The following is a 21,644-nucleotide window of genomic DNA, read 5'->3' on the forward strand; positions in this document are numbered from 1 at the left end:
TTGTCTTCAAGGAACAAAATATACACATATGATTTTATAGAAATGGATAACATTTTCTCCAGGCAAGTCATTTGAATTCAGATAGACCATTATTCAAACATATTACTTGAGAAACGTTACTTAATAAAAGAAAAGCACATTTTCCCTTTATACACTGCTTTTAGAATAAAGGGAAACAATCATGTGATTTTTGTGATGCTTATATCAGAATTTTTACATACTATTTTTCTAATTTGCTCAAGTTCTGCCTTTAACATTATGCTCAGGTGCAACAATCTATCCATAGACGTGACTGTTCTTTTCTTACCTGAAATGAAGTAATTGGATATATATTAACATGTGCCTCATTCCATCGTTGTCCTTTGTTCCCACTTGAAGACCACAGTGGATTCTCTATGGTTGTCTGTCCTTTCAAACGTAGATAGACATTTAAAACACCTAAAAATAACAATGTAATTTTATTCTGTGTATTTATTTTGGCTTCATACTTGTTTCTCCTTAACTGAGCACTTGTAAACTTTTAAAAATGAAATTTCATGGGCTACTCCAGTGTCTCCTCTTCTCTTCCTCTCTCATTTCCAATCTTCCTCTTAGGACACTTGGCATACATGGCGGGTCTCCAGAGATGATCACGTGCTAATCTATAGAACCTCTGAATGTTATCTTATATGGCAAAGAGACTTTGCAGATATGATTAAATTAAGAATTTTGAGATGGGAAGATTATTTCAAATAATCTCAGTGGGCCTTATGTTTAATCACATATATCTTTTTTTCTAAGATGGAGACTTGATACAGGAGAGAAGGTCATATGAATGAGAAGATGCAACACTGCTGGTTTTAAAAATGAATGAAGGAGCTACAAGCTGAATGCAAGCAGCCTTTGGAAGCTAGAGATGACAAAGAGACAGATTCTCCCCTAGAGCCTTCAGAAGACAGCAACCCTGCTGACTTCTTGATTTTAGCTCCATTATACGGCACCCCACTCCAGTATTCTTGCCTGGAAAACCCCATGGATGAAGGAGTCTGGTAGGCTGCAGTCCATGGGGTCGCTAAGAGTTGGACACGACTGAGCGACTTCACTTTCACTTTTCACTTTCACACAATGGAGAAGGAAATGGCAACCCACTCCAGTGTTCTTGCCTGGAGAATCCCAGGGACGGGGGAGCCTGGTGGGCTGCCGTCTATGGGGTCGCACAGAGTCAGACACGACTGAAGCGACTTAGCAGCAGCAGCAGCAGCAGCATACTCATTTTAAATTTCTGTTCTGTAGAACTTTAAGATAACACATGTGGTTGTTTTAAGTCATGAAGTGTGTGGTAATTTTTGTACAGTGGCAACAGAAAACTAATACAGCATATAATCATGTACTGTCTATAATGGTCAAAGTTTATCGAATTTTTTATCATCAATTAACATCAGTCTTAGTTCATTTTTAGTTTACTTTTCATCCAAATCTCTTTTTCCCTAAAAGAATTGTCTTAAGAGAAAATGAAAACAAGTTTGTCTTATGATTTGATGTATCTCAACAGTCTCATGTCTTGCACATAGTACTAACAGTAATGATGACAATAATACGATATGTTGAACACTTCAGGTAAGAATGAATCCTCTCAACAATTCTGTGAAGTACTTAATACTGTATCCTCATGTTATAGATAAGAAAACTTAGAGTGATTCAGTAATTTGCCTTATATCATACAGTAAGAAAATAGCAGAGGCAGAATTTGAACCCATTGAGTTTTAAAATCTGGTATTTTAATGCTAGGCAATCAGTATTTTAATAGATGCAATTTAAAAAGTCAGCTTTATTGAGGTATAATTTACATGCAATAAAATTCATTTTAAATGCACAAGTCAATAATATTTGATCAATATATATTATAGTAAGCATCAATTCAGCCAAGATAGAGGACATGGCAAGCCTCAGCGTCCCTCACTATTTCCTGGAGTTTTCCCAAGTTCATGTCCATTGAGTCGGTGGTGCTATCCAGACATCTCATTCTCTGTCATCCCCTTCTTCTCCTGCCTTCAATCTTTCCCAGCATCAAGGTCTTTTCCAATGAGTCGGCTCTTCACATCAGATAGCCAAAGTATTGGAGCTTAAGCTTCAGCATCAGTCCTTCTAATGAATATTCAGAGCTGATTTCCTTTAGGATTGACTGGTTTGATCTCTTGCAATCCAAGGGAATCTCAGGAGTCTTCTCATTGAAAGAATTGAAAGCATCAATTCTTCATTGTTCAGCCTTCTTTAAGGTCCAATTACCACATCCATACATGACTAGTGGAAAAACCATGGCTTTGACTATACAGACCTTTGCTGGCAAAGTGATGTCCCTACTTTTTAATACACTGTCTAGGTTTGTCATAGCTTTTCTTCCAAGAAGAAAGTGTCTTTTACTTTCATGGCTGCAGTCACCATCTGTAGTGATTCTGGAGCCTAAGAAAATAAAGTCTGTCACTGTTTCCATTTTTCCCCCATCTATTTACCATGAAGTGATGGAACCCGATGCCATGATCTTAGTTTTTTGAATATTGAGTTTTAGGTCAGCTTTTCACTCTCTTCTTTCACCTTCATCAAGAGTCTCTTTACTCCTCTTCACTTTCTGCCATTAGGGTGATGTCATCTGCATATCTGAGGTGACTGATATTTCTCTTGGCAATCTTGATTCCAGGTTGCACTTCATCCAGCCTGGCTTTTTTCATGATATCCTCTGCATAGAAGTTAAACAAGCAGGGTGACATACACAGCCTTTAAGTACTCCTTTGCCAGTTTGGAACCAGTCTGTTGTTCTGTGTCCAGTTCTAACACTTGCTTCTTGGCCTGCATACAAGTTTCTGAGGAGGCAGGTAAGGTGGTCTGGTATTCCCATCTCTAAGAATTTTCCAGTTTTTTGTGATCCATACAGTCAAAGGCTTTAACATAGTCAATGAAGCAGAAGTAGATGTTTTTCTAGAATTCCCTTGCTTTTTCAGTGATCCAATGGATGTTGGCAATTAGATCTCTGGTTCCCCTGCCTTTTCTAAATCCAGCTTGTATATCTGGAAGTTCTCAGTTCACATACTGTTGAAGGCTACCTTGAAGGATTTTCAGCACCACCTTGCTAGTGTGTGAGATGAGCACAGCTTATGTACAATTATATGTTATATAGTAATTTATCCTTCAGATTTTTAGATCAATTTTGCCTAATTATTTATTCATAAGACCACCTGTATTCGTATTATACACAAATGAATAAATACAAACACCTAATTTTTAAACAATAAAAAAATTGCATTCTTTATATCATAACTTTCACTTTCTAACTGGATGAGCTTGACGTGGTCTCTTAATCTCTCTGCCTTAATTTCCTCATCTAGTAAATGATGATGATGAGCGTAACTAGCATAAGTTTTCTGTGGAAACTGAAATTAGTTATAGTATATAAACCATAAATTGTCTCAAACATTATCTTCAGTATATTTTATCTATCGAGATATCAAATACTACCTCTTTATTTCTCTCTCAATGCAATAGATTACATCAGTATACATTTCTTAATGTTGAATTATGAGTATACTACAGGAATAACTTGGTAATAGACTACTATTTTCTTATTAGGTTTGATTCGATTTGCTAGTATTGTCTTTAGAAGTAATGCATCTATATTTATATATAATATTATCCACTTTTCTTTCTTGTTTTATCTTTCCATGTTGCATGTTCACTTTTTGCTTCAGACTCTATCATCTATCTTTTTCCATCAGTGTAACAAATAATCTCAGGCTTGTCCTTCATAGTACAGTACTGATTCATTTTCCACAATTTGGATTCTATCCTTCTGCTCCTAATATCTTCTTGATCCAGCTGTATTATTTCTGATGTTGCAGTCTTTTCTGATCTTATCAAATTCCCCTTTATTTTGGTCCTGTATCTAATTCCTTCTTTTCTAATTCCATTCTAAACAGTGAATGATTCCACTGTTGTATCATTCTTATCTTTTTTTTGTTTGTTTCATACAGTTCATTTTACACTTTCTTGAAAATATAAATTGTAATTCTTCTTTGACAATTTGTGCTTATTTTACTGTGTACATGTTAGCCTCTTTTTATACTGTGGGATCAAGCCTGATTTTCTCTCTCTTTCTCTCTTTTTTCTCTTCTTCCTCTTTATTCTTCTTAAATAGTTCTAAGTAATCCTGTGGCATTTTCCCTAAAACCACTAATGGGGCTTCTTTTATATGCACAGCATGGGTGTGGATTGTTAGCTCCTCCTCTAAAATTTAAAGCTATAGGCCAGCTGCATGTGAGGTTTCACTACTATATAATGATTCAACAATCGAGAATAAATGGAAAAACATTTGTACCTTTGAGCCTTTTAAGAGTTGAACTTTCTGGGGTTTTTCCCCTATACTTGGTGAGCTATTGTAACAGGGAGTAGCCTTCTAAATTCATCTTCACTAGACACTCAGTGAGGCTCAGTTTTTCTTGCTGGCTGGTGGTGGTCCCTGTGTATCAGATATGCAATCTTATACCAGAAGGAAAAGTCACCACAGCACATATTTCTGTGTGGTGTAATTGCATTCTCTTTTTAAACATGAATCCACAATGGGAAGCGCTCCCAAGGAAATCACGCCCAGATAAAAATAAACTGTGTTAAACATTAAAGTGATAATAATTTTTTGAACCTGTTGTCATTGGATGAACAAAGGGTTTTGTAACAAATACCTTTTGAAAATTATGTAGTGAAATAGTCTGTGTGGGGATTAAATAGGAAAGGACTGCTTGTCAATTCCATGGCCTGCCTCTAGCTATAACAGTGATAACTGTGCTGAACTAAGATCATTTCTACTGATTTCTACTTAAACTGCATTGCTTTTCCAGAAAGGAAAGTATCAGTTATCTTACGTTAATTTTTTTTTTTGTATTTCTTAAATGTATCACCTTAGCTTTTTAACCCGGTAGAGGTCTTTCAATAGCTTGCATGTAAAAAAATGAAAGGTGCTCCCTCTAAGCTACCAATTCAGTTCCAGTTATTCCATACATTAAAAAATTACCACTGGATGCTTTAGTAAATGAAGTACTAATGTAAATAGATGGCAGTGAGTGAAATAACATTTTATACAAAGTCTTATTTCTCTTGGTAGCATGGCTTGCTATTTTGATTGCAGTGAGAGGAATCAATCCTAACACCAAATCAATACACAAAAATATCTCTTAAATGTTAATAAAATGATGATATCCTTTTTAGATCTATTCATTTTAATTAGGCTAACCAAGCACTGTTTACTCTATGTCTTTTATAATTTACTTACATAAATACATACTTTTGAAATAATATACATATTAATAGATATGACTTTCCACTACTATATCAATACTAATAATTATTATATCAATAGTGAATATATTTTATCTCAGAGAATATGCTTTACCTGTGATCATGTTTACTTTTTTATTAACATTTTATTTTTACCTATGTAATATAAACTCAAACTTGGATTATTTCTATTTATATTTATTAAATATGTACTATGTGAAAAGACTTTTCTTAGGTCTAAAGAGGCCAGGTCTGAATTATCTTAGATTTTGAATTAATTTTTGAATAGATTTTATGGCTAGATTTTATTTAAAAGGAAGTATTACTTGTGTTTTAACAAAAAGACACTAGAAATATAATTGATTTAAATAAGTTCTTACAAATATATTATAATGTAAATGTCTATTCCATTATCCAAATCAATAAAAACAAATTATTGATTCACTAGTCTATTTTAGAGCTGATGACAAAAATACTATTAATAGACAAATGATAAAAGGGAATTCAGTACCAGAAGTTACTTAAATTTATGTCCAGATCATCTTGGTCAACAAAATGAGGACTTGAGAAACAGAATAAAGCTATTCAAGAGAAATTCGATTCAGCAAAGCTGATTCAGCCCATTATTATAGTATTATAGTAAGAAAATTCCAAAGTGAATATAATGGATTGTGTTAATACCCTTTAAAAGTAACTTTAAATCCTCAGAGGCAGTGTGTTTATGCTTTGGTAAGCACCAGATATCAATAGGGGTGAATTTAATCATCCCGAAGGATTTTCAAACATTATGTAGTGCATGAAACAAGTTTGAAGTTGGTAAGCAAAACTTAACTGTATTTTTCTTCTGGGTTTCCTATTTCTTATCTTTTGGTCACCAGTCTTTAAGAGTCAGGGGCCAGAGTTAGGACACATTTGTTTATCTCATGCTTGGGGGTTACAGTCAGAAAGACTAAATGACCTAAATGCTGTATTATCTCATGAGCTGTGACCTGAGTTTTGGAGTTATTCCTGGTGCTATTCAATAACACCATTCTTATTTTAGTACTATTTCATATAAACTGCAGTATAAAATATAATTTGCTTAAATATTATTTATAATTACTATTACCAAGTTCTCTTCCTTCATTAAGTCCTAAACATAAACTTGCTTCTAATTATTTTACTATAAGTATTTTTATATATTTTAGATAAATAATTTAAATATATGTCCTAAAATGGGCATACTCTTTTAGAATAGATATTTGAAATTACCAAATTCATATAATCTCTAGCTTGCTTTACTCCAAAGCCTAGGGAATCACTTGCATATAAATTATGTTTTCATTCTAATCAGTAATACAGACTCATTAATTTGAGCTTCAAGATGTGCTGAAATCATCTAGCTCCAGGCAAGAGCTGTGTCTATTGATAGGTAATTGGTAACATCATTTGTATTATACACACAGACAAAATGGGAAATTATAAAATCATTATTTTCTGCCTGAATAGAAACAGCTGCATCCCTTCATTATTATTTTTTAAATATATAATTGAAATGATATCTTAAATTTTAAAAGTCAGTACCATGCCTTCTTGTATCCAGTTGAACCTCTATATCAGTATCCAAAATTTTACTAAAATATAGCTTTCATAAGACTTTCTATTTCTCCAATATATGTCAGAGACCATTATAGATTTTGTCACTATTTGCTTCTAAAACAGAGCAGGACCCTATGGGGCCCACCCAGGTACAAATCCTTTTCAAGTCTGCCATTTTTTATTTATAGGAACAAGGCTTCAGTGTCCTAGACCTTCTGGGTCTACCAAAGGGCAGATTCAAATAGTTGCTAGTCAGAAAAGTGAAGAAAGGCAGAAGCAAAGGAGGAACAGTCAAGAAAACAGCAGTGCAATGATGGGGCAGGGTCCTGGGTACTCCTGAAGAAATATACATAACAATATCTTTGAATTCTTCTGCAGGAACAATGACCACCACCCGAGGGGAGAATGCTAACACCAGGCTGAACACAAGATTCCTGGAGCATCGCCTCATTACCTTACCACCAACCAATCAAAAGAAAGTCTCACACCCTGCAGTCCTCACCCCAAATTTTACCTATAAAACACTTCCTTGACAACCTTCAGAGAGTTTGGGCTTTTTAGCTTGCACTGTGCTTTCTCCTTGTCTGTTCTGCAATAAACTTTTCTCTGCTACAAACTGATATGTGGATTTGTTTGGCCTCCTTCTCTGTAAGGGCACATTAACTTGCTTGTATTCAGCAACACATCTCTTAGAGAATGGCTTACATTTCCTTTCTTCCTTATCTTAACTTTGCTATTCTAGATGTTCTCTCCCTTGTTCACCCATGGCATGGGCTTGTCATGCGTTTTTGCTGTATATTACATTTTGACTTTTATTTTATTCAGCAATTTGTTATCCCAAATAAATAACAGACTATTTGATGGATAGTTCTATCATCCTTTAAATTTCTCTAAACTAGGCACAAAGAATGTTGAACTCATCCTACTGACTAGAAATGAGTGAATCTAAGACCTAATGAGACCACAAAGGGCCCTGTAGGGCTCCAGGGCACAAAGTATTTCTGTGTCCCCCCATTTCTTTGATTACAGAAAACAGCCTTCATTCAGCCTCCATGTCCTTCCCTGAATTCCAGTGGACAGACTCAAGCTGTTGTTAATCAGGGAAGGGAGGGGATGTGAGACCAAGGAGAAATAAGCAGTGAAGAGCAGCCTTGAGGTAAGGTCCTGATTCCCCATCAAGGGATACACATAAAGATATCTTTGAGCTAATTCCAGATATTGAAATCCTTCCAGGTAAGAGAAATGAACAATTACAAGCATGTAGATCCCAGACCAGTTAGACCCGAAGGTTGATGATACTGATTCCTACTTACGTCACCACAAACCCATCAGAAGAATGTTGTTGTTCAGCCACTAAGCTATGTCTGACTCTGCAACCCTATGGACTGCAGCATTCAAGACTCCTCTGTTCTTCACTATCTCCTGGAGTTTGCTCAAACTCATGTTCACTGAGTCGGTAATACTATCTAACCATCTCATCCTCTGCTGCCCCCTCCTCCTTTTGCCTTCAGTCTTTCCCAGGATCAGAAGAATGCCCATGGACTAACTGAGGCAGGAAGTAAATGCTCTCCACCCCCAGGATAAGGTGATAGAAAATTTATTCCCTATAGACCCAAAGTCGAAGATGAGAATGGCAGGGAAACTAAGAAAGGAGACTGGGCCCTTCCCAACTACATATTTCAAAGTCGTGAGACCTCTTCAATTACACATAAACAGAAAGTCTCCTTGGAGGTCATCAAAAGGGGAGAAATGCTAACTGATGTTAGTCTACCCACATGTCTCTTCAGTAGAATCCATCTTGGTTAAGAGATTCAAGTGCACACATGTGAAGATCCTGAGATATAACCAAACATGGTTCAGGTAAATCAAAACCAGAAAAAACGCCCCATAGAAGGAATTGAAACTGAGGTAGGAAGTAGATGAGCCCCACCAGGGTAAAGTGATAGGAGATTCATTCCCTATTGATTGAAAATCCAAGATGAGATTAGCAGGACAGTTAAGGGAGGAGGCTGAGTCCTGCCCAGGCCACATATTTCTTGTTCTCAAAGTCAGGAGACCTCCCTGACCGCATATGTGTGACAGCCTATCGGGCTGGCCACTACCCAGAAGCCCAAATTATAAACTTTGTAGTTGCTCAGGCACAAGAAATAAACTCCAAAATAGGGAGAATTATCTTAGGACATAAACTCTATAGACAAGGGATCACTCCAAGTCCTGGCAACTGGTCTACTCTCATTCAGAAGCCCTTTTCTGGCCATTCTGGGTTGGGTGCCCTGCACAGGGTATCATGGGAGCCAGATACACTGTCAGAAACCAATGGGAGAGGAGAGGATACTTGAAACCTCATTGGGATCCAAGGGAATTTAGGGAATGCTCAGAATCCCTTCAGGTTAAAACCTCCTGGTAAATGTTTCCAGGATGATGTATTTCATTCTCGGAGCACTCTCTTGTTCTTGGTTGCAAGTTACTCATCACGGGAGGATCCCTCTCCAAGCCAGAAGAAACATCTCTGGAGTGTTTCTTTAAGAATTGGAAATTCTTAAAGAGTTAAAAAAAGAGGAACTTAAATTGTACTGTAGCAATGCCTGGCCTTTGTATAAGTTGAGGAATGGAGAAAAATGGCCTGAAAATGAGTCTCTAAATTATAAAACCATTCTGCAATTGGATCTTTATTGCTGCAGGATGGTAAAGTGGAGTGAGATTCTCTACATTCAGGACTTCATGGACCTTTACCAAAATATTGCTCTACACAGCTCCTGTAATTTAAAACCTGGAAAACCAGAAAACTCTCCCGACATTTTAGATGATCTTTTTCTAAGCTCTTTCATCTCTCCAGGGAGGAAACCTAGCTCTTCCTGTTCCTGACAATATCCCTACATCTCTGGAGCTATCTACTTCTCCCAGTCCCTCCCTCCAATCCCAAACTCCACCTCCCTATGTCCTTCCATACCATCTGTTACCCCAAGAAACAGAAGTTAGTCCTGCTGGGGTAAGTTACAGTGGAGCTTCCTATCACCCAGGATCAGGGAAATTATGCCCTCTTAAGGAAGTGACAAATGGCAAAGAGACAATTAGAGTACATGTGACCTTTACTTTAACTGACTTAGCTCAATACAAACAGAAACTGGGTCAATTTTTGAAGACGCTAGTAAGTTTACTGAAGGGTTTCATGCCCTCACCCTGGTCTATGATTTAACTTGGAAGATGTTCAAGTAGCTCTGTCTACCTGCTGTACCCCTGAGGAAAACAGATAATCTGGACAGCAGCTAGAGGCATGCTGATCAGCTTGCCAGAGTCCAATCTGAACATTATGCTTTGAGTAGAGATGTAGTCCTGAATCAGGAACACTTTTGGAATCATAATTCTTGGGAGGGAACAGAAGCCAAGAAGCACACGATCCAATGTATATTAGAAGGTATGAGAAAGTGTATCAAAAAGTGAGTTAACTATGAAAGGGTTGAAGGAGTGACCTAAGGGGGGAAAAAATCCAGCCCTTTTTCATGGGTGGCTTGTAGAGGCATTTAGATATTATACCAATATATTGCATGCAGACTCCCCCCATTTCCAAAGGTCATTCTCTGCTGGGACAGCATTTTATTAGCCAGTTTGCCACTCATATTGGATGGAAACTCCCAAAGTTACAATTTGGCCCACAAACACCCATGCCCCAGCTTTTAGATGTGACCTTTGGGGTATTTAATAATGGAGACCAAGATCAGGAGAAAGAGAGAACCCAACAAGAGAAAAGACAGGCCAGCGTTCATGCACAACTGATAACCGTTGCTGTCAGCCATGCCTTGCAACCTCAGGACAGCCCAAGGGGGCCGATGAAGTCCACCTATCCATCTGGAGTTAAGAGCAACAAGGGGGGATGCTGTTACTACAAATTCACGTCAACCAGCCCCAGGGCCTGAGATTGCCAGAAAGAGTCCCCTGGGCCATGCCCAACCTGCAGAACAAACAGGTCATTGGAAGAGGGACTGTCCTCAGTCTGGAAGGAGAAGTGGGGTGCCCACTCTGGAGATGGCCATGCTGAATGACTGAGGTGGCCTGGGGATTCTGGTGGCTCCTCCCAATCAGATGCCTATTTTGATGGAAGAGCCCCAGGGAGCCCTTGACATGGCAGCTAAGACAGTCAATTTCTTAATTGATTCAGGAGCTACTTACTCTGTGTTAATTTTTCACACTGGGTCTCTCTCCTCTAAAAGCTGCACTGTGACTGGTGTCAATGGAAAGTCTTGCACTCATTACTTCGCTGGACCTCTCACTTGCCAATTTTAGCAGCAGTTGATTTCAGATGCCTTTCCAGTTGTGCCTCAGTGTCCTACCCCTCTCCTTGGGAGGGACCTTCTGAGTACCCCCTGAACCATACTCAGGTTAGGAGGCCCCAGGCAGCCCCTTATTTTGACTCTGACTGAGCCAGACCAGGGCTTCCCGGGTGGCTCACTGGTAAAGAAGCCTCCTGCCAATGCAGGAGCTGCAGGAGACCCAGGTTCAATCCCTGGGTAAGGAAGATCTCCTGGAGAAGGCAATGACAACCCACTCCAGCAACCTTGCCTGGAAAATCTCATGGACAGAGGAGCCTGGTAGGCTACAGTCCAGGGGGCTGCAGAGTCAGCCACGACAGGAACTGAGCATGCATGCAGAAACTGCCTATCCTAACGAGACAATATCCTAAAAAGTCGAAAGCGAAGAAGGGTTTACAACACTTTGTAGATAAATTCTGAAGGCCTCTTGGTGTCCTGCCGGTCTCCATACAATGCTCCTATTCCAGTTGTTAAGCCAAATGGGGTCTATAGAATGGTGTAAGACCTCAGAGCAGTAAACAACGCAGTAGTCCCTATGCATTCCCTTGTGGCCAATCCTTATAGTATGTTAGCCCAAATCCCTGAGAATGTTAAAACAGTTCACTGTACTCGATCTCAAGGATGCCTCCTTTTGTATCCCAGTTCATTCCTCATCAAAACATCGTTTGTCCTCGAGTGGACTAATACTGACTCAGGCCAAACGCAACAATACACCTGGACAGTATTGCCTCAGGGGGTTGGGGACAGCCCACACCTGTTCACTCAGGCCCTAGGAAAGGAACTAAGGGAAATAAACCAAAAAAGAGGTGCTCTTCTACAGTACACAGAAGATATATTAATATCTAGTCTCTCCATGGAGTCCTCAGATCAAAATACCATCGAAGGCCTTAATTTCCTTGGGGCCCAGGGTTACAGAGTCTCTCAGAAAGAGGCACACGTTTCAAAGCAACAAGTTAAATATCTGGGATATATTTTAAACCCCATAACAGACAGTTATCTCCAAAGAGAAAACAAGCTATATTAGGCCTAAGCTGTTCCAAAGACAAAGAAACATCTCCGTACCTTTTGGAGCATGGCAGGATTTTATAGAATTTGGATTCCAGGATTTGGGCTAATGGCTAAGCTCCTGCATGAAGCCACTAAAGGCCCAGACACAGAAGTGTTACTTTGAAACAGGGAACAGGAACAGACTTTTAATGATATCAAGCAAGCTCTCAACAGAGTCCCTGTTTTGGGTCTCCCCAATTTGAGAAAGGCATTCACCTTGTATGTCACTGAAAAGCAAAGGACAGTTTTGGGGGGTACTTATACAGAAGCTAGGGGAAGCTCCTCAGTCTATAGGATACTTTTCCAAGCAACTAGATAGACTCCCTGCCCCTAGGTTGGCCTGCCTGCTTCCAGGTGGTAGCTGCCACATATTTATTGGTGGAAGAAGTGAATAAGCTTACCTTTGAACAGCTGCTGAAAATCCAAACTCCTCATCAAGTGCAAGGGGTCTTAGTGATAAAAGGCTACCATGGGCTAACTGGAGGTCACCTTATCAAGTACCAGGCCTGCTCCTTGACTTTCCAGAGCTAACCCTCAAAATTTGCCACACTCTTAACCCAGCTACCTTAATGCCTGCCAAAAGCTCAGAGCTAACATATTCTTGCCTCAAAACCCTTGACCAGGTTTATGCCTGTAGGTCTGACCTAACAGTCCAGGCCGTAGAAAACCAACAGTTCACTGATGGCAGTAGTTTTGTTAGAGATGGAGTCAGGAGGGCAGGGTACACTATCGTGAGCACTCATAGTGTCACAAAAGCAAAACCTTTGCCACCAATCACCTTGGCACATAAGGCTGAACTGATAGATCTAACCCAAGTCTTAACCCTAGGGGAAGGATACATCAGATCAGATCAGATCAGCTCAGTCACTCAGTTGTGTCCGACTCTTTGCGACCCCATGAATCGCAGCACGCCAGGCCTCCTTGTCCATCACCAACTCCCAGAGTTCACTCAAACTCACATCCATCGAGTTGGTGATGCCATCCAGCCATCTCATCCTCTGTCGTCCCCTTCTCCTCCTGCCCCCAATCCCTCCCAGCATCAGAGTCTTTTCCAATGAGTCAAGTCTTCGCATGAGGTGGCCAAAGTACTGGAGTTTCAGCTTTAGCAATATTCCTTCCAAAGAAATCCCAGGGCTGATCTCCTTCAGAATGGACTGGTTGGATCTCCTTGCAGTCCAAGGGACTCTCAAGAGTCTTCTCCAACACCACAGTTCAAAAGCATCAATTCTTCAGCGCTCAGCCTTCTTCACAGTCCAACTCTCACATCCATACATGACCACAGGAAAAACCATAGCCTTGACTAGACGAACCTTTGATACATACACAGACTCAAAATAGCCTTCCTTGTTTTATGTACCCACATAGCTCTCTGGAAAGAGAGAGCACTTCTAAATGCAAGAAACATCCCTATAAAATATGAGACTGAGATCTTACATCTCACAGAAAGAATCCAAAAACTGAAACAGGTAGTAGTCATCCACAGCCACAGGCACCGAAGGGGAAATTCTCAAAGTTCCCAAGGAAACCACAGGGCAGATGGAGAAGTGAAGGAAGCAGCCCTGATGCCCACAGCCAAAATGGCTCTAGTCGCATCTCTTAGCCCTTCTAACATTATACTCGGGTACTTGACTTCCAAAGAGAACTGGGAAACAGATAGAGGGGAACTGAGGGAACAGATGACTGGTGGCACATAGATCAGAAATTGCTCATAAGTCTTTCTGACCAATGGAAAATTATTAAAGGGCTATAAAATTCTATCTGGGGAGAAATGCAATGTTTATGATTGTTTTCCTACTTTTTATTACTTTTTACAGGGAAAGAGTTACTAGAGACAATTAAAAGAGTCACTTAAGTCTGTGCCCTATGTATCACCCATAATCTAGGAGGCAATGTTAAGCCTCCTCTGCTTGTTAGCCATGATAAGGGACTAACCCAGGAGAGAACCGGCAAATAGATTCCACTCAGATGCCCTCCTTCCAGGGATTCACATACTTACTAGTCTTAAAAGACATTTTTACTGGATGAATAGAGGCCTTCCCTACTAGAACAGACAAGGCAACTCAAGTAGATTTCGGTTACCCTGCCACCTTCAGAGTGACAATGGACCTTCATTTGTAGCAAAGATCACACAACAGCTTTAGCAGGTTTTAGGAATTAAATTTACCACCTCCATTTGTCCCAGACACCTGAGTCCTCAAGAAAAGATGAACAGACTAACCATACTCTATAAAGAAAACCTCGGGCAAACTCTGTCTGGAAATATCAGTCATGCTATCGCCTGCTGCCAATAGCCCTCTTAAAGGTCACGGCAGCTCCTAAAACATCCACTATATTGAGTCATTGTGAAATGATATAAGGAATGGAAGACCATTCCTTACTCTGGACATGCTAACTGACCCAGAAACCCTGGCTCATCTTAAATATGTTATAAACCAAGGCCCAATTCGGAAGGCTCTACAAGCACATGGCAACAGAGTGCAGCCCTCTTCAGACGACAGTCCCAGGTTTTGTTGTTTGTTGTTATTCAGTCCCAAAATCTTGTCTGACCTTTGTGAGCCCCATGGCCTATACCCACCAGGCTCCCCTTTCCCTGGGATTCTCCAGGCAAGAATACTGGAGTGGGTTGCCATTTCCTTCTCCAAGGGATCTTCCTGATCCAGAGATCAAACCTGTGTCTCTTGCATCAGCAGGCAGATTCTTTACACCGAGTCACCTGGGAAGCCAGCTTTCCTATACCTATTTCCCCTATCTACAGGTTGTGAACCAAAACTCCAAGACAAGAACTCAGTACAAATAAGAGAGGAGGCTAGGTCCTTCTCAGACCACATATTTGTCATTCTCGAAATCAAGAGACTTCCCTAAATACAGAAGCACAGAAAGACCCCTTGGAGGTCAAAAGGGAAAAGATGCTACTGATGGCAGGCTACCCATAGGCCTCTTCAGTAGGATCCATCTTGGCGAAAAGATTCGTGTACACACATGGGTGGATCCTGAGATACACCAAATATGAACTCTGAAGCAGGCAAATCAAAGAGACTGGCTAAAAAAAAAAAAAGTGATATACAACAAAAGAATTCAAACCACCATAAGGGTGTGACTCAGGGATTCTCTAAGCCTGCCTGTGTGTCTATCCACATACGTACAGTATTCTTTTCCTCCTAATAAATACTTTACATGCTTTACTACTTTCTGTCTTCGTGGGAATTATTTTCTGCAAAGCCAAGGGTCAGGGTCTTGTTACTGACCACTGGTCTGGTGGCTAGGATTCAGTGCTTTCACTGTACAACCTGGCCTCAATCTCTGGCTGGAGAGCTGAATCCCCTCTTTAAGCTGATGCAGGTAGAGGCCATCAAAGATCATGATTATGCCTTCTTTGAATAATTACTATAAAACTTCTCAATATCTTCCCCAAGTTGGGACACATAGTTTTGAGGGCATTAGCTTACTGCAGCTCCCTTTGCCTGGCAAAGTAATAAAGCGATCTTTTTATGAATAAATGAGTGTTTAGTTGCTTAGTCCTATCCAAATCTTTGTGACTCCATGGACTGTAACCCACTAGACTCCTCTGTCCATGGAATTCTCCAGGCAAGAATACTGGAGTGGGTTACCATTTCCTTTTCCAGGGGATCTTCCCCACCCAGGAAGCTCCTCGGATCTCCTCAATGGCAGGGATTTATTTTTTTTATTTTTTTTACCATCTGAGCTACCAGGGAAGCCTTTTCATTTTCTTCTTCACCCAAAACTCTTGTCTCTAAGACTCATTAGGCACCAATGTACAGAGAAGCTGAGCTTTCAGCATCACTAAGGATACAAATACTCATCACAATAAATTTATATTTTCAGTTAAATTAGTTTCAAAAAGTATACTGGATGAGAAACAAAAGCTTTCAACTTATTTGCTTACCATTAATTCAATTGATGAAATAATACTGTTTATTAATTACACTGAAAATGAAATGTATATTTGAAACATCAGACTTTCTCAGTCACATTGTTAATTTTGTTTAAACATCCTACTACAATACCTTGACTATCCCCAAGTAAAAGAAATGCAAAAAGGCAAAATGGTTGTCTGACTACGCCTTACAAATAGCTGAGAAAAGAAGAGAAGCTAAAGGCAAAGGATATAAGGAAAGATAGAGGATCTGAATGCAGAGTTTCAAAGAATAGCAAGGAGAGATAAGACAGCCTTCCTCTGTGATCAGTGCAAAGAAATAGAGGAAAACAATAGAATGGGAAAGACTAGAGATCTCTTCAAGAAAATTAGAGATACCAAGGGAATATTTCATGCAAAGATGTGTTCAGTAAAGGACAGAAATGGTATGGACCTAACCGAAGCAGAAGATATTAAGAAAAGGTAGCAAGAATACACAGAAGAACTGTACAAAGAAGATCTTCATGATCCAGATAATCACAATGGTGTGATCACTCACTTAGAGCCAGACATCCTGGAATATGAAGTCAAGTTGGCCTTAGGAAGCATCACTACAAACAAAGCTAGTGGAGGTGATAGAATTCCAGTAGAGCTATTTCAAATCCTAAAAGATGATGCTGTGAAAGTGTTGCATTCAATATGCCAGCAAATCTGGAAAACTCAGCAGTGGCCACAGGACTGGAAAAGGTCAGTTTTCATTCCAAAGAAATCAATCCCAAAGAAAGGCAATGCCAAAGAATGCTCAAACTACCACACAATTGCACTCATCTCACACGCTAGTATAGTAGTGCTCAAAATTCTCCAAGCCAGGCTTCAACAGTATGTGAACTGTGAACTTACAGATGTTCAGGCTGGATTTAGCAAAGGCAGAGGAACCAGAACTCAAATTGCAATATCTGCTGGGTCATCGAAAAAGCAAGAGAGTTCCAGAAAAACATCTATTTCTGCTTTATTGACTATGCCAAAGCCTTTGACTGTGTGGATCACAAGAAACTGTGGAAAATTCTTAAAGAGACGAGAATATCAGACCACCTGACCTGCCTCCTGAGAAATCTGTATGCAGGTCAAGAAGCAACAGCTAGAACTGGACATGGAACAACAGACTGGTTCCAAATTGGGAAAGGAGTACGTCAAGGCTGTATATTGTCACCCTGCTTATTTAACTTATATGCAGAATACAACATGCAAAATGCTGGGCTGGATGAAGCAGAAGCTGGAATCAAGACTTCCAGAAGAAATATCAATAACCTGAGAATTGGAGATGACACCACACTTATGGCAGAGAGCGAAGAAAAACTAAAGAGCCTCTTGATGAAAGTGAAAGAGGAGAGTGAAAAATTTGGCTTAAAACTCATCATTCAGAAAACTAAGATCATGGCATCTGGTCCCACTACTTCATGGCAGATAGATGGGAAAAAATGGAAACAGTGAAAGACTTTATTTTGGGGGCTTCAAAATCACTGCAGATGATGATTGTAGCCATGACATTAAAAGACGCTTGCTCCTTGGAAGAAAAGCTATGACCAAACTAGACAGTGTATTGAAAAGCAGAGACATTACTTTGCCAACCAAGGTCCATCTAGTCAAAGCTATGGTTTTTCCAGTAGTCATGTATGGATGTGAGAATTGGACTATAAAGAAAGCTGAGCACCAATGAAATGACGCTATTGAATTGTGGTTTGGTCAAGATTCTTGAGAGTCCCTTGGACTGTAAGGAGATCCAAGCAGTCAATCCTAAAGGAAATCAGTCCTGAATATTCATTGGAAGGACTGATGCTGAAGCTGAAACTCCAATACTTTGGCCACCTGATGCGAGGAACCAGCTCATTGGAAAAGCCCCTGATGCTGGGAAAGATTGAAGGCGGGAGATGAAGTGAAGGGCAGAGGATGACGTGCTTGGATGGCATCACCGATGCAGTGGACATGCGTTTGAGTAGGCTCTGGGAGTTGGTGATGGACAGGGAGCCTGGTGTGTTACACTCTGTGGGGTCTCAAAGAGTCCTACATGACTGAGTGACTGAACTGACTATACCTTGCCTGAGAGAATGTAGGGGAGCAGAATTTGACCCTCTAAAACATGTCTCCTTGGCATATTAATTGTTTTAAGCCTCTTATTTTCTGAAAATCAGCAGAAATGGGAAATTCTCTGAAAAGCAAGTAGGAGCTGCTGCTTGGTAAGAAACATGTACATTTAAAAGGGAAATCTCCATCTGTAAGCCTGGGCATACATACGCATGCCTACATGCATGCCAAGTTGCTTCAGTTGTGTAAGACTCTTTGAGACCTGAAGGACCACAGCCCACCAGGCTCCTCTGTGCATGGGATTCTCCAAGCAAGAATACTGCAGTGTGTTGCCATTTCCTCCGCCAGGGTATGGATCTTCCTAACCCAGGGAAGGGTTCTTCTTCAATCTCCTGCGTTGGCAGGTGGAGTCTTTACCGCTAGAGCCACCTGGGAAGCCCACGTAAGAAAGAGGACAACCAAATCTCTGGAAAGGCTTAGCAATGGTGAAGGTAATGACTTAAATCTGCATCACAATCACCCTTGATTACTGTGCTTTTCCTCTTATAAATGACTCCCCAGCCTCAATATCCTCTTGTCTTTAGCAGAGAAGATTATTTAAAATGAGGACTTTGGTCATTTCCTCATTTGGTCATTTGGCTACTGTTTTTCAGGGTCTCTCTCCAGTATACAGATTACAAAACTCTATGTGATTTTTCTCCTGTTAATTTATCTCAGATCAGATCAGATCACTCGCTCAGTCGTGTCCGACTCTTTGTGACCCCATGAATCGCAGCACACCAGGCCTCCCTGTCCATCACCAACTCCAGGAGTTCACTTAGACTCACGTCCATCGAGTCAGTGATGCCATCCAGCCATGTCATCCTCTGGCGTCCCCTTCTCCTCCTGCCCCCAATCCCTCCCAGCATCAGAGTCTTTTCCAATGAGTCAACTCTTCACATGAGGTGGCCAGAGTACTAGAGTTTCAGCTTTAGCATCATTCCTTCCAAAGAAATCCCAGGGCTGATCTCCTTCACAATGGACTGGTTGGATCTCCTTGCAGTCCAAGGGACTCTCAAGAGTCTTCTCCAACGCTACAGTTCAAAAGCATCAATTCTTTGGCGCTCAGCCGTCTTCACAGTCCAACTCTCACATCCATACATGACCATAGGAAAAACCATAGCCTTGACTAGACGAACCTTTGTTGGCAAAGTAATGTCTCTGCTTTTGAATATGCTATCTAGGTTGGTCATAACTTTCCTTCCAAGGAGTAAGCGTCTTTTAATTTCATGGCTGAAATCACCATCTGCAGTGATTTTGGAGCCCAGAAAAATAAAATCTGACACTGTTTCCACTGTTTCCCCATCTATTTCCCATGAAGTGGTGGGACCGGATGCCATGATCTTCATTTTCTGAATGTTGAGCTTTAAGCCAACTTTTTCACTCTCCACTTTCACTTTCATCAAGAGGCTTTTGAGTTCCTCTTCACTTTCTGCCATAGGGTGGTATCATCTGCATATCTGAGGTTATTGATATTTCTCCCAGCAATCTTGATTCCAGCTTGTGTTTCTTCCAGTCCAGTGTTTCTCATGATGTACTCTGCATATAAGTTAAATAAACAGGGTGACAATATACAGCCTTGACGAACTCCTTTTCCTATTTGGAACCAGTCTGTTGTTCCATGTCCAGTTTTAACTGTTGCTTCCTGACCTGCATTTCTCATGTAAATTTAATTCTTAGACCAGTCAGAACCCAGAAAGATAGAGGAAAATTTCTTCCTCCTCTGCAATACCATCATCAATGAATAATTAAGTAGGAAGAAACTATATTTAGGGGTAACTGATGGTTCATAATCAGAGACTTAAAAGGTAAATGTACTAGATGTTACATATAGTCTTGTTGGAGAGTCTGTGACAAGGTTCTGTAATAATATTTTGATTATAAGTGGTAATAAATCATGGTTAAATTCTATCCACCACCCCCTTAAAAATACAGCTTAATTTAACAAAGCAATTTAGGGAATTAATGTCTTCTTTCTACCTCATTATCTCCTCACTGATGACACTGGCATTAGCAGTATTAACTATAAACAAGACTTTGCTAGAAGCATTATCTAATTCTTAAAAGAAAGAGTACTTTAATATCAATTATTAACAAATAGCCCACTGTTGGTAACTATTCTCTTGTATTTAAGTGTAGAATATTAAACAACCTTATCTAGACTCCCAGCTACCTGAGAATTGTCTTTTGCAAGGGCCTTAATTCTGAGAAGTGGTCCAAATGCAAGTGTCTCAAAATTATACATTTATTTTGCTGAAGTACTTCTATAGTCAATGTAATTAAACCCTAAAATAATAGCATCTTAATTTTTTTTTTAGGCTCAAACTGTCTCTCACATGGTGTTTAAGTCCAAAGAGGCGATAAAAAAGTGTATGAGCAGATTTTCTGTTTGATGAATGTATTTGAAATATAAGCAAAAATGTCGATTTAAAATTACTGACCAGAAGAAATAGGATCTTTGCCTAAAACAAGAATAAAAATCAGACTCCTAAAATCATGCAAAAGATTGTCACCTTTGTTTTCTTTATATCTTATATAAAAACATTTAAGTCTCCATTTAAAAACCTTTGAATGTCAGCATGGAGAAAGCTTTAATTCAGCTCTTGCTAAAGGATGAACTGAATATCATATTAAGAGAAACTTATCAAGAGTTTAATTTCAGATTCATTAATTTTTTCAGATTCATTAAATTTTATTTTTACATTTTGTTAGATCTTCATAATGCAACATATTTGTATCACAATATTGCAGCTGAAAACCCAAATTTTACTATCTAATGTATTATGCCCTATTAGTATATACAATTTTTATTGTACATGTTTTATGGTTTTTCTTAAAGTTCTAAGTGAAGATATTGCTAAGAGTATAGCAATATATATATAATATAGCAATATTTGGGCTTCCCAGGTGACGCTAGTGGGAAAGAACCCACCTGGCAATTCAATAGACAGTAAGAGAGGTAAGTTCGATGCCTGGGTCGGGAAGATCCCCTGCAAGAAGGCATAGCAACTCCAGTATTCCTGTCTGGAGAATCCCATGGACAGAGGAGTCTGGCAGGCTATAGTCTATATGGTCATACAGAGTCGGACACAACTTAGTGACTTAGCACACATCCATGTAGCAATATCTATATTGCTTATAGGTACTGAGTCCTTTCCGGAGAAGGCAATGGCATCCCACTCCAGTGCTCTTGCCTGGAAAAATCCCATGAATGGAAGAGCCTGGTGGGCTGCAGTCCTTGGGGTCCCACAGAGTCCGATACAACTGAATCGACTTAGCAGCAGCACTGAATCCTTTCACCAAGTACCGAGTACTTTCATAAAGATAAGTTTCCTTTTAAATTGTTAAGAAATGTGTGACACTTTTGTTTTAGTCTATGGTTAAGCTGCCATAAAACTTGAATTCACAATCAAGTTGTC

The 21,644-nt window shown here is 39.7% G+C and overlaps 1 protein-coding gene across 1 annotated transcript in view; it reads right to left on the reverse strand.

Moving 5' to 3' along the window:
- MDGA2 (MAM domain containing glycosylphosphatidylinositol anchor 2) overlaps positions 1-21,644 on the reverse strand; it is a 917,184-nt gene that overhangs the window by 19,788 nt on the left and 875,752 nt on the right. Inside the window, exon 15 of the mRNA XM_070797384.1 lies at positions 308-438. Coding sequence (XP_070653485.1) covers positions 308-438 — 131 coding nt within the window. The remainder of the gene's footprint in view (positions 1-307; positions 439-21,644) is intronic.

Source organism: Bos indicus, chromosome 10, assembly GCF_029378745.1.
Source record: "Bos indicus isolate NIAB-ARS_2022 breed Sahiwal x Tharparkar chromosome 10, NIAB-ARS_B.indTharparkar_mat_pri_1.0, whole genome shotgun sequence".
NCBI lineage: Eukaryota > Metazoa > Chordata > Mammalia > Artiodactyla > Bovidae > Bos > Bos indicus.